The 12,601-nt window shown below is 37.1% G+C and overlaps 1 protein-coding gene across 8 annotated transcripts in view; it reads left to right on the forward strand.

The window, feature by feature from the left end:
• znf536 (zinc finger protein 536) overlaps positions 1 to 12,601 on the forward strand; it is a 486,877-nt gene that overhangs the window by 296,945 nt on the left and 177,331 nt on the right. For all 8 annotated transcript variants that reach the window (XM_062961829.1, XM_062961827.1, XM_062961831.1 and 5 more), the window contains one exon: positions 7,384 to 8,952. In XM_062961829.1, the coding sequence (XP_062817899.1) occupies positions 7,384 to 8,952 (1,569 nt within the window). The remainder of the gene's footprint in view (positions 1 to 7,383; positions 8,953 to 12,601) is intronic.

Here is a 12,601-nt window from a genome sequence, read left to right on the forward strand (position 1 = left end):
CAAAAACATTTTTACTTGATGTCTTCCCTGAATTGTGTTTTCAGAATCTATAGCTAATAATTTGTGGCAATATTTTAGTATTTATTCCTTGTAAACTTGTGTCTTAAAGCTAAAAAAAAAAACCCCCAATTTCCAGAGAAGAAACGCTTCCATTAAAACTAAGACGATGAACCCACAGAGGCATTATACAGCTTTTTACAAAACATTTGAAAAGTACAATAATATTAAAACAGATAAAGATCAGTTTCCATTAACTAGAGAACAAAGTATGAGAAGATAATGATGATAATATTTTGAAACGCAACACAAGAATAACATATTGTAAATATTCCTGATAAACAATATAATACTACCAATCACAAGGTTATTATTTTTCTTTAAAAACCAACTCCTTATATGCCTAGTTGTAATGACAGAAACATCTCCTTTTAAAAAAGATATTAGATTCCTTGGTTAATAATTTTTACGTTAACATCTCTTCAGTTTCTTGCAGTGCACTTTTCTTTCATTTAAAGCAGTGGTTCTCAACCTGTGGGTCCCCAGATGTTTTGGCCTTCAACTCTCAGAAATCCTAACAACTGGTAAACTGGCTGGGATTTCTGGGAGTTGTAGGCCAAAACACCTGGGGACCCACAAGTTGAGAACCTCTGATTTAAAGTCTGGATCATGTATCAAATGATTAAAACTAACATTTTGTTGTCTTTCTGCACTACATTAACTCATGTATTTTTTGATACTCCTGGCACTTGTTGGTTAGAAGGGTATTCAAGCAGTTCTGCAAAAGTCTGTGCTGTAAATGATATTTTCCTAGAGCCAAACCCATAGTTAACACTAAAATAATCAATGGTGGCGAGTAGGAAGCACTAGTCCTATATAAACCTTAAGAAGAACTTCTCCAAGGAAGAATGTTGATTTAACTAGCAATTAATGCTTTTGTGGGATATATTTAAAAATATATGTTCTAACTTCACAATCTTCAACTTGGGCACTAGGCTCATGCTCACACTTTATAGAAAAACCAACAACTATGATGATATCACAAACATTTTCTATACTTGCCTAACAGTATCTCCCTCTTACTTTTCTACCAGTTTGTTCTCCATGGATATTTTCCTGGTTCTTCTTCTTACACAAACTTTCTTTCCCCCTCTCCTTTACTATTTTCTCTCCTCCCTAAGATGATTGTGTAGTTGTTGGTGTGACCCTCTCAAAGTCCAGATTTTGATCCACAAGTTAAGACCATAGTTCTAGGTGTGGAAACAGCCTGTATTGTCACTCCCAGTCAGAAGTTATTATCTTTTATAAAAATCAAGGCCAAGCTAAATTCTCTAATTTGAAGCTGCATTAAATAAATTCAAATCAACCACCTTTCCCAAGCAAGCTTGTCTTTAGCTATTTTCAGGAAGATTTGGAGATTCTGTTCATTTTGTCTACATTTCTCCAGATAACCCCATCCTTAACACAGCACCGTGTGGCTTTTCTCAACTTAATGACATCCCAAACTTTTGTTGAAAATAATTGATTGAATTTAAATTTCCTTAAAAGTTTAAGAGGTAATGTTACAGTATAAATTTCCTACCAAACACTAAGTAGGGAAATATCCATTAGTGAAATTAACTACAGTTTCTAGGTAGCTAACAATGTGGCGTATACAGTAGGGCATGGCTAATGAACACTGCAGTGGGTGATATTTCATTATACAAATTAATGCTCACATTTTAATGGGAAAGTCACATAATGAATCTCAGCTTCACTGACAGCAATTAGAGACACAGATTGTCCCCTTCTGGACAAGACACTGTTTAGCAATAAGCAGCTGTGTAAAAAGTCTTCAGGTTTGCAACATATATATGCTTTGGGGGAATTGGTGTACAGTTTATATTAATGTACTGAAGCTTCAGAGCTAAGGAGCATCCATATTTATTTCCCCCAGTATTAACTATGTAAAGTCGAGTAGAAAGACTAAATAAATATCCAAGATAGGATTTAAATTCAATTATATAGCTTTGCAAAAATTAAAAAAAATATTCTGTCTGTTGTGCATTAGAACAGAAGGTAATAGAAAGCCAGAATGCAAGAGTATGGAATAATTGTATACCTTTTCTTTGTCTTTGGCTTGCATCTTTCTCCGGCACAATAGCAAGGGAGTAAAGAGATTCAAAATGCAACTGGTATTTCTGACAAACAGATGAACTTTTTGAGGAACATGTGCATGATCCAAAAATAATCCCACAGAACCTTTGATATTCCATTTGGTTTCAAAAGTGTGAAGTGAGTGATTAGAATGATAAAAGAAAGTACTGAGCAGGAAGAGGCATAATAATGAACTAATTAAACTGTACTGCAGCTCTTTCTAAAATCTCCATCTTGCCATTGATAAAATAGGTTATCAATAACCCTTTCATTGATTAAATTGTCCTTTAAAAAGAGTGTGCAGAGTTTTTCTGAAACTTAGTTCACACAGAAACTTATCTGTTTATTTCATTATGGTTTTATAGACCCAAAGATTCTGGGTTTTGTTGCCTAGTGTCAGTTCCAGAGGAAGTGTAGGTTGCACTTTAGAAATGGAAAGGATTTAAATACTCCTTTCTGGGCTCATGGGATGGAAAACCCTTCTGGAAAGTATGAGAATCCTGAAGGACTTCCGTGTAGATCCCCCAATATTAGAATGTTTGAAAGTGGTGTGTAGAAATTATTATTTGAAGAAATTCAAATGAGAGTTTTGTGGAAAACCCAAGTTTTCTGTACAAAAAAAGTGGATTTTTTGTGCAGTAAACAGTCACATCTATGGGGTGCTGTGAGTTTTCCGGCCTCTTTGGCCATGTTCCAGAAGCATTCTCTCCTGATGTTTCGCCCACATCTATGGCAGGCATCCTATGAGGATGCCTGCCATAGATGTGGGTGAAACATCAAGAGAGAATGCTTTTGGAACATGGCCATACAATCCAGAAAACTCACACAACCCAGTGATTCCGGCCATGAAAGCCTTCGACAACACATAGTCGAATCTATTTACCTGTAGAATAATTATTCCGTAACTATGAATACAGAAAAAATAGTGCGGATGCATATGCTTTTTCTTCAACATTGGGAAGAAAACTGCTATGAATAATCATACTCACAGGAGTATGAAATACTCAAGGATGTACATCTTTCTTGCACTTTCGTATGTCAGAAAGCGTCCTTCTCCCCTGTTGGAACTTGTGTGAGTCTACATGTGTGTGTGTGTGTGGGGGGGGGGGGATATCAGAAACAATCTGTAGAAGCAGTACAGAGTGATCCCCTTAGCCATGGATTCAGTGTCTACTATGTGACTTCACCAGAAGAAATGTTGCTAGTAAGCCTCTGCAGGGAGCTGCTTGTGGCCAGTGACACAATATCCCTATCTATATTAAAAGTTATATGGGTTGCTACAAATGAAAAAAAGAAAGAATTGCCTACTAAAATTAAAAGATCTTGCCTTTTGGTGGGAAAAAACAGGGAAGGGACCAAGCAGACCTCCCATGGAAAGAAGTTCCTCAACCTGGGGAAAGCCACTTAAAAAGTTTTCTCCCTTGTCCTCATCAAGCTAGTAACCAATCAGCGAAGAATCAATGATCTAACTTATCCACTAAATATGTGGAATATATGTCCAAGGTAGGAGTGTACAAGGGCATCCATCTATTTTGGGCTTTCACCGTTGATTCATTAATTACGTTCATCCATAAATCTGTTCCTTCCCATTCTGAATTAATCTGCAATTTTCAGGCGGGAGGGTTGATCAACAAGAAAATATACATACATTGATAATATTTTGCTGAAAAATGTGTACACGTTTTGAGTGTAAACATACATATATATGTTTTAAATGCAAGGTGAAAAAAGGGTGAGTTTTTAATGAGGGTTACCAAATTGATATTTTTTTTTTCTTACTTGGAACAAACACTTCATAGAAAAGAACAGAATAGCTACACATTTCTTAAAATTATCTCTTTAACTATTGATTTAGGGGTTTGGTTAGAGAAGAGGTGAGGCCATCCTAGAAGCTTCTTTGAAATTCCTAAATTGGAGTTGTTTGTCTTCAAGGCAATCCTGAAATATTGTGATGCTACGGGATATGCTAAGGTTGTCTGGGCAAGATTTGTTCAGAGGGTGTTTATTCTTGCTTTCCTCTGAGGCTGGATCTACACTGCCATATAATCCAGCTCAAAGCAGATAATCTGGATTTTATATGTGACTTATCCAGGGTTACCCTAAAGGTTTCCATGGCTGAGCAGAAACATGTTTAATCCCTGAAGCCCATTCACACTACACAATTATTATGCTATTATTCTATTTTAAGTGCCCTGGTTCCATCCCATGGAATCCTGGTGTTCGTAGTTTGTTGAGGCTGATGAGTTCTCTGGATAAATTGTCAATGTACGAATTTTATAGGAGGGAACCATGACAGTTAACATGAAATAACAATGAAGACATAGTGTGAATGGTTCCAGGTCATTTCAGTCTTTTTCTTCCATGTATTTATTTTCACCTTTGTGTGCAGTCACTGCTTCCTTTTTTCAGTTTTGGTTTTTCAATATTATTTCAGTGTAGAAATATCCACCAACATTTCACAGATGAAAATTGGGATACATATCCTATATCAGATAACAAACATTGTTAATGAGGAAAAAACACAAGCACTGAGGAACTACATCAGTTTTGTTTTGCCTGAATATTGCAGGAAAGGCATTGATTTGCCCCTTTCTGTGCAAACTACTTATGTACCTACATTTCATTTTGCAGCAAGGAAATAAGCTAAAGACAAAGGGGGAAAGTGGGAAGAGAAGAGAGATACCAGGACTTCTAAAAAAAATAGCTGAAATAGTAGCAGAGGTTTTTTCGCTATGTAAGCAAACCTAGGGCTGCGCCCCCTCCCCCCGAAATTATGCCCCCCCAACATACCGGCGGCGGTGCCGCACTCTCCAGCTGCAGAACTACAAAGGCCTCCAGGAAGGCCTCGCTTTCTCATGAGATTTCGCAAAATCTCGCAAGAAGAGCGAGGACTTCCTCATTCCGCGGCGAGCGACCCAATGGTCGCTGCCGCCGCTGCCTGGAGGGCACCCCCCAAAGGCTGCACCCCAAGAGGCGGCTTCAACAGCCTCAATGATGAACTGGCCCTGAATAGTGGGGTGACATAGGACTGTTCCTGCAAAATCAGGGCAGTTGAAGGTATGAGCAGCATGAGAGTCAGTGATAGATATAATAGATAAAGTATAAGTATATAATAAAATATTTATAGTAGATATAATAGATAAAGTTTAGTAGATAATATAGGTTGAGTTTCTGTCATCCAAAAACCAGAAATTCTCCAAAACCTGAAACTTTTTGTTACCATCCCTCTTTCACCAGGTTTGCTAGTATTCCAAAATTTGAAAAGGCTGAAATCTGAAAAACTCTGGTCTTGAGCATTTCTGATCAAGGAGGCTCAACCTGTAATACAATGTGCTACTCTGGGAAAACTGCTAGAGAAATAATTACATGACAAAGGAGTTTCTAAACATTTATGTTATAATACAAGCAATCTCCCGAGAGGCAGAATTGATACCCTTCATTTTCAGCAAATAATTGATGCACCAGACAATGCCATTTACATGTGTTCTCATCAGAGCTGAAACTAAATTAATGAAAAATAAATGCAACATTTTATGTTTTTTAAAAATGCTACCTCTCTCCTTCCCAAAAAACCCACTAGTGATTTCACTCTTGCTTTGAAATCAAAAATCTTAAGATCAACAGGTCTTTTATGGGCATTCTTTTGTCAAGGACGAATTTGCAAGTGTCGTTCATGTCCTTACTCTGAGTCACTTGTGTGCTTGTTTTATGTCACACACTGCAAACAGTGAAATCCTTATTATTCTCATTTTTGAGTAGTCTTGAAACATTACACTCTTTTTAAAAAATTGTTTAGGATGCCTAGCCTTTCAACTAGACTGTTGTCTCACACAAACAATACGGTTCGTGCTTCTTGTTTGGAGGCAGGGAGGAGAGAAGTACAAAAGCAGAGAAATATTTCCAGGGCTTAGTTCACAGATGGCTTGCCTTGGTGTTTAGATCAGTGCAGAGGAAGAAAACGGAAGAGAGAGAGAAAGAGAGAGAGGGAGAGAACACTTCCTTGTTGTTTAGGTTGCTTAGAGAAATAATTGCTGTTGTTGACAGAGCACTATTAAAAGAAGCTTCTAGGACTGTCAGACTCCTGTCTGTTTCAATGACTATTCCAGCATTCAGGTCTGCAAAGAAACCCTTCAATGCTAACAAGTGCTCAGTATACATTTAAATTCACATTTATCTAGACATATTTTCCCTTCCGGATGTATATGTGTGAATTTCTGTAAATATTCCACATCTGTGCCGTGCCACCCAGGCTTCTTCTAAATCAGAAAGAGCCATACAACTTTAGCACTGAATTAGAAAATTTATATTTAATTCATGAAGATCATCTTATATGTTTTAGAACACTATTTAAGCCAATTCTTACTCTGTTGAAAAGTGCTTATTAGAGGTAAATTACACATTTTACTACTGGAGCATTAGAGGTACCATTAGTGCAAATTTAGAGCACTGCAAAATCCAGTAGATAATGTTAATTTCAAACACAGAAACTACATATATTTTGTACCTCTTTATAACTCGTTTTCCCTTTAATATTTATTGACTACCCTTTATCTTAACTATATGTTCTTAACACGATGCAATTGTAACTGCACTATGATGATATTAATATTTTATAGAAACTGTATTTATAGCTCTTTATTTGGAAACAATGCAGCAGGTCTGCAGATCTTTGAATCCTTCTGGAATGGTGCCCTCCAAATAATGATAAATTACTTGTGCAGAATGCCATTTGCTAATTATATCCATGATTTACTGCAGAGCAAGACTTAAATCATTCATTTCAGTCTTGCGTAACAGTGCCATAAAAATTTTAGGTTTAAAAATGGTTTCCATGTGTATAATTTAAACAAATTTTAGTGCTATTGTATACAGAAAAACATTGTAGTCATCCATTTGTTACATACTTTGTCTCCCCCTTCCCCCTTTCTCCCCCGCTTGTACTTTTAATGATCACTGTGGTGGAATAGTTTTGCTTCATTTTCATAATCATAGCTTTTAATTCTACAGCAGTTTTAGCATATTAGGCTAAGGGAAAGATAGCTAACTGTGTGTTTATGGTATGACAATCTTGAGTTGCCAGTAGAAAGCCATTTAAAGCAAAATCCTAAAATTATTAATTAAATTCGAAGGGGAGGGTAACATTAGAAAAAAATTAATAGCTGTATGGAGCTAATTTTAATTTAGGAGGATAGGTCTTTTTTCCCTCAAGTAAATTTAATTTTACACCTATTTTCCTTTTGATAATTGCAGGTGAAAAACCTTACAAATGTCCCCACTGTGATTATGCCGGTACTCAATCTGCGTCACTAAAATATCATTTGGAACGACACCACCGGGAACGGCAGAATGGAGCTGGACCGCTTTCTGGTCAGTCTCAAAGTCAAGACCACAAAGAAGAAACATTGAATAAAGGATCGATGTTTATTAGACCTGAAGTTCTTAGAGGGGCTTTCAAAAGTCTTCCTGGTATTGATTTCCGGAGTGGCATGGGATCTCAGCAGTGGTCACCAGGAATGCTTTCCTCAGGAGAACATCCAGGCCATTCAGTTGGCATGTCTTCAGATGTTTCTCCTGACAATATGAAAAGTTCTGACTTATCTTCCAAAGGGACACGCTTTTCTGAACTGGGCCGAGCATATCATAGCATGGTTGGAAATGGGGTGAATTTTCAAGGGTCATTGCAGGCTTTTATGGACAATTTTGTGCTCAGTTCCTTGAAGAAAGAAAAAGAAATGAAGGACAAAGCTCTGTCTGATTGCCTTCCCACAAAGCCTCTAGGTTCAGAGAGTGGTGAGGAGAAAGTCTCCGGCAAGGCAAGAAAAACAGAAAAATCACAATATGAACCTCTTGATCTTTCTGTAAGACCAGATGCAACTAGTCTTCCAGGTTCATCAGTTACAGTCCAAGACAATATTGCTTGGCATGGTTGCTTGTTTTGTTCTTTCACAACATCATCAATGGAGTTAATGGCTCTTCATCTCCAAGCTAATCATTTAGGCAAAGCCAAGCGTAAAGATGGTGTTTTAGGGTTAATTCGAAATGGTAAAGACCAATCTAGAGAGGCCATTGCTTCAGCAAATAAAGCCAGCTTGCTTCCAACTTCCATACAATCCAACAAAGATGCTGCAGTTACCAATTTGATTGGTCAGATTGACCCGGCTTCTGAAAGAATGAATCAAGGATCCAAGGAGTCACCAGGAGAACAAAAGAATACTTCTTGGTCTGGTCACATGGATTCTACTTTTTATAATTTTGCAGCAGACTTCTATAAGCAATTTGGTGTTTATTCTGGAGTTGTAGGAGCACATAATTCTTTCACCACTAGTGAAACTGAGATCAAAACACCATCTGAAGATGATTCCACCATGTTGCTTTCTGACTCTGTAAATAAAAGTGCTACTGATGACCTGTCAGATATAGCTTCGTCTGAAGACATGGAGTCATCCAAGGAAGAAACCATTGATGATGAAGACATTGAGACAGAATCTGATCTCATGAACAAACCATTGTCCAGTCTGAACAAAGACAGCGCAGAGAGAGGGGACAGCATACAAGGTGCTGCTTCAAAAGCATCACAAGGACTAATATCACCATTGCCACTTTCTGAAAAGCAATGGCACAGCCAGAGTCTGCTTCCTCCTCATGAAGCTGCACAAAGTGCAATGAAACCTGAACAAGCTCAAAGTCCACATGTCCTAGAGAAGCAAGTAAACATGTTGTCGGTCCTAAGAGCCTACAGCTCTGATGGCTTAGCAGCCTTTAATGGACTTGCAAGTAGCACAGGAAGTAGTGGATGTATCAAGAGACCTGACTTGTGTGGTAAGTTTTAGAACCCTTCTTTCAGATCATTTCCAGAAAAAAATGAATATGCCTAAATGTATTTGTTAGTAAATTCGGCTTTAAAGATGTTTTAAAAAAACATGGGGCAGAATTCCAATTTGTTACAAAGCATGGACCTCTGTTAAAATAAATGGTGCTTCATATCATTCTCTGTGGCCTTTTTGTGTGGTCCAGGCCATTAAAAATACATCAGATAATTTTAAAATAGATGAGCAATTTGTTTATATTTATGATACATGATTAGAATATCTACTGCTTCATTTTTAACAATTTGATTTTATTTTATTTTTCAACTGATGTGGTAACTTGCAAACTTTTCAGCATTTGAACTGAGGAAAAACACTGGATATTGTGCCAAGCCTTAGCCTAGCTTGCGTTCTCTGATTTCTTCCTTTGTGTTGAATTAGTGTTCACTGAACATGTTCAACAGTATATACTTCAAACAAAAGCCCAAGCTATCCCATGTGTAACTATATTTTTATAGGGAAATTTAAAATGTATTAATCAGGCAGTAACCTTTCAATATTTTCAAACACAATATAGCGTAATGTTTCAGTTTTCTTACTGTGATGTTCAAATCCTACTATTAATGATAGTTACAGATATTAATTAAAAAACAAAGCTCCCCAGAGAGCAGTGATCTGAGGGTGGGTGAGAAATCAAGTGGTAGTTTGTGTGAGTATATCTAGTTAATAGTTATCTAAGTGAGGAGTTTCAACATAATGTTCATATGAGTTTGGCAAGATAGATTGTGCCCTGTAATATGGTGACTGAAAAGTCTATAGTTACCACTTGGTAACTTCAAAATGCTTATTGTCTCAAATGAGGAACTGTATATGTCATCTGTTCTATCCTGTCATCTTCTCTATGACTCACCATCATACAAACTCCTTAAATCAGACCATAGGATTTAAAAATTACATTCAAAGCCACCTTTCAGTGAAGAAATGCTTCTATAAATCTATCTTTTATAAGTTTCAACATAATGCTCAGCAGTAGAAGGCAATGGACACAAACTTTTACAGCTTAAACTAACTGATTGTCCTACCTCAGTTGTCAGGTAGAACAACTGATTGCGCTACTTTGTGATGGTTTTGGTACTCAAAAAAGACTTGCCAATTGATCCTCCAGTCATTCCAGCTACTATTGGATATACAGAACAGATGCTAGCAAGCATGAGTTGTGACATATTTACAAATAATATTTCTGTGGGTAGTGTTTTTGAAACTGGTTGCACTAGCTTAATTTTGGAGTCACACTGCCCACTGTAGGGACACAATATCACGAACCATGACATAGGGCATGACGTGTGGGCATATTTCATTTGTCAGGCATAGCAGAGTACAGAGGTATAGAAGCCTGAAGCCCAAGTTTAGCTAATTAACCTGGAGAAGGAAAGCGTACACTGAGCAGCTTAAACCACAGCATTTTGATGGGGCAGGAAAGGGGAGCGCAATGCCCTACCTCTCAACTGTGTCTTTTGCAAATCGAGGCCACCCACTCTGCATAGCTCAGAAATATGCTGGCATGTTTATTCAAAAAGAGAATATGTGGCAACATTGATTTACTTAATTGGAGCTTATTCCATCAAGGCAGAGATCTATTCTGGCAGAACTAAAAATTAAACCAAAATAAATGTTGGGAGCACATTTCACAGAGTTCCCCGCCCCCCTTCCTACATCTTTATTTTCTAATTACGTGAAGGACAGGGTGATGAAGGGAGAAAAATGGCACAATAGCCATTCTGACACACATGCGGACACATACCATCATCCACTAAGAATTTTGATAACATAGTGTTCTAAATCTCCACCTGCTATACAACTCAGTTTCACCTTTGGCAACTGAAAAAGCAAAAGCTGAAAAAATGCTCTTGATAATATACTTTTCAAGTCCCATTTATTAATTGCTTATTTGTATTTTTATGTGACAAACTCAAAATATTCATAAATAACCTGAAAACATATGCTGTGGAACAAACCCAATGACCAAATGGTAGACACTTGAAACTCACAATGCTATATCATATTATACGCAGTTTCAGTGAGTTCACCAAGGCTACATGTATGTCTTCAACATATAACAATATGTAAAAGTGACTGCAGGGCAATCGTGAACTGAAAAGTGTGTCGTTCTGTTCTCAGCCTCCATAACTATGCAGTGCAAAGAATGTTTTCCAAGTTGTCAAAAAGTAGAGGAAGAGAGAAAGAGAGAGGGGACTATGGAATTTCTGACAGTGAAAAATATTGACAGATGTTAATGTTATGCAAATTAAAAGTACCACATTCCATCCTTTTAATAGTAAATCAGCTCCATGACTATAAATAGAGAACTGCCCCTTCTCCATACTCTAAAATTTAAACTTTCCCCATGTCTAATATTAGAAGAAGACCATTTTCAATTTTAAAAACTTTACCTTGTATTAAAATATGATATCTGTACCCTGTGTTGTTGATGATAATAATTACTCTTGAAAACACATTTGTTACATGTTTATCTTTCTAGTGGTTCAACATTAATTTTCATGAATTGCTTGTATTCATGAAAGTTTCCCATGCTGTGCCTTTTAACTAAGATATGGCCCTGCACCCTACCAGGCTGGCCTCCTATGTATTCAATTATTTTTATAAGTGGAATTGTAGTTCTAGCCCTCCTTTTCCCATTCCCTCCAAAAATATCGAAAAAAGTTTAAACTGACACTAGGATAATAGTTTCAGTAGTGACATACTGCTAAGTTGTAGTGGTGTTACCCCTACTTTCAGAGATGATTTTAAGCCTTATTCAGCAATTGAAATACAGATAATTATATGAGGAAAGGGAGGAAACAATCACCCCCTTAGCATGCTTATAATTGGAAATGAAATAACAACTGTTGTGAGCTGCTATCAGAACATGGCATTTCTCATGGCATAACCTGGCCTAATCTGGAGTTAAAAACATTATCTTAGATACAATGATGTACTGTGGTATCTAGTGCCCGCCAAATCAAGATAAGAGGATGCACTTAAGAAATCAGGAGATCACCAATTCTGGAAGAAACAATAGGATCCAGCAATAGGATCTTGGTGACATCTTTAACACATTCCTGGCATATTCACTGTGCTTAGTGTTTCAGTGCATTTACTGTCCAAATGTGTGTTCCTTCAGTGGGTGGTTGTACACAGCTGTCATGACACATAACTCTTCAACTAGTAGTTAGAAAACATGTTAGCAGATTATAATTCATAATGCAGGTTTCCTGGGACTGGAGTGAAGTTGGGGTGAAAGCTAGGTTATTAGAATTAAAATTGCTTCACTTGATGAGTTGCATTTAGGAAGTATTACTACTGGGTAGCTTGAAACTTAGCATTTAAAGACAGCTTTCACTGAAATATGTCTGGTGTGTTTAGACCAGTTTTCAACAATCTGGTGCCCTTCAGATGTGTTGGATTACAACTTCAGTCAGTGCCAGACAGCATATATATAGGCACACATTTTGCAGTGATTTCATACTTACCCCTTTCTGTCCAATTCAATGATATTCTTGGCAATTTTGATATAGGCACATATTAATGAAAATCTAATCATGTAGTCTAACTAATCCAGATTCAGTTCATACCAGATTTTGATCCTAGTAGAACCCAGGGCC

This window comes from Anolis carolinensis, unplaced genomic scaffold (assembly GCF_035594765.1).
Source record: "Anolis carolinensis isolate JA03-04 unplaced genomic scaffold, rAnoCar3.1.pri scaffold_9, whole genome shotgun sequence".
NCBI classification, from domain to species: domain Eukaryota; kingdom Metazoa; phylum Chordata; class Lepidosauria; order Squamata; family Dactyloidae; genus Anolis; species Anolis carolinensis.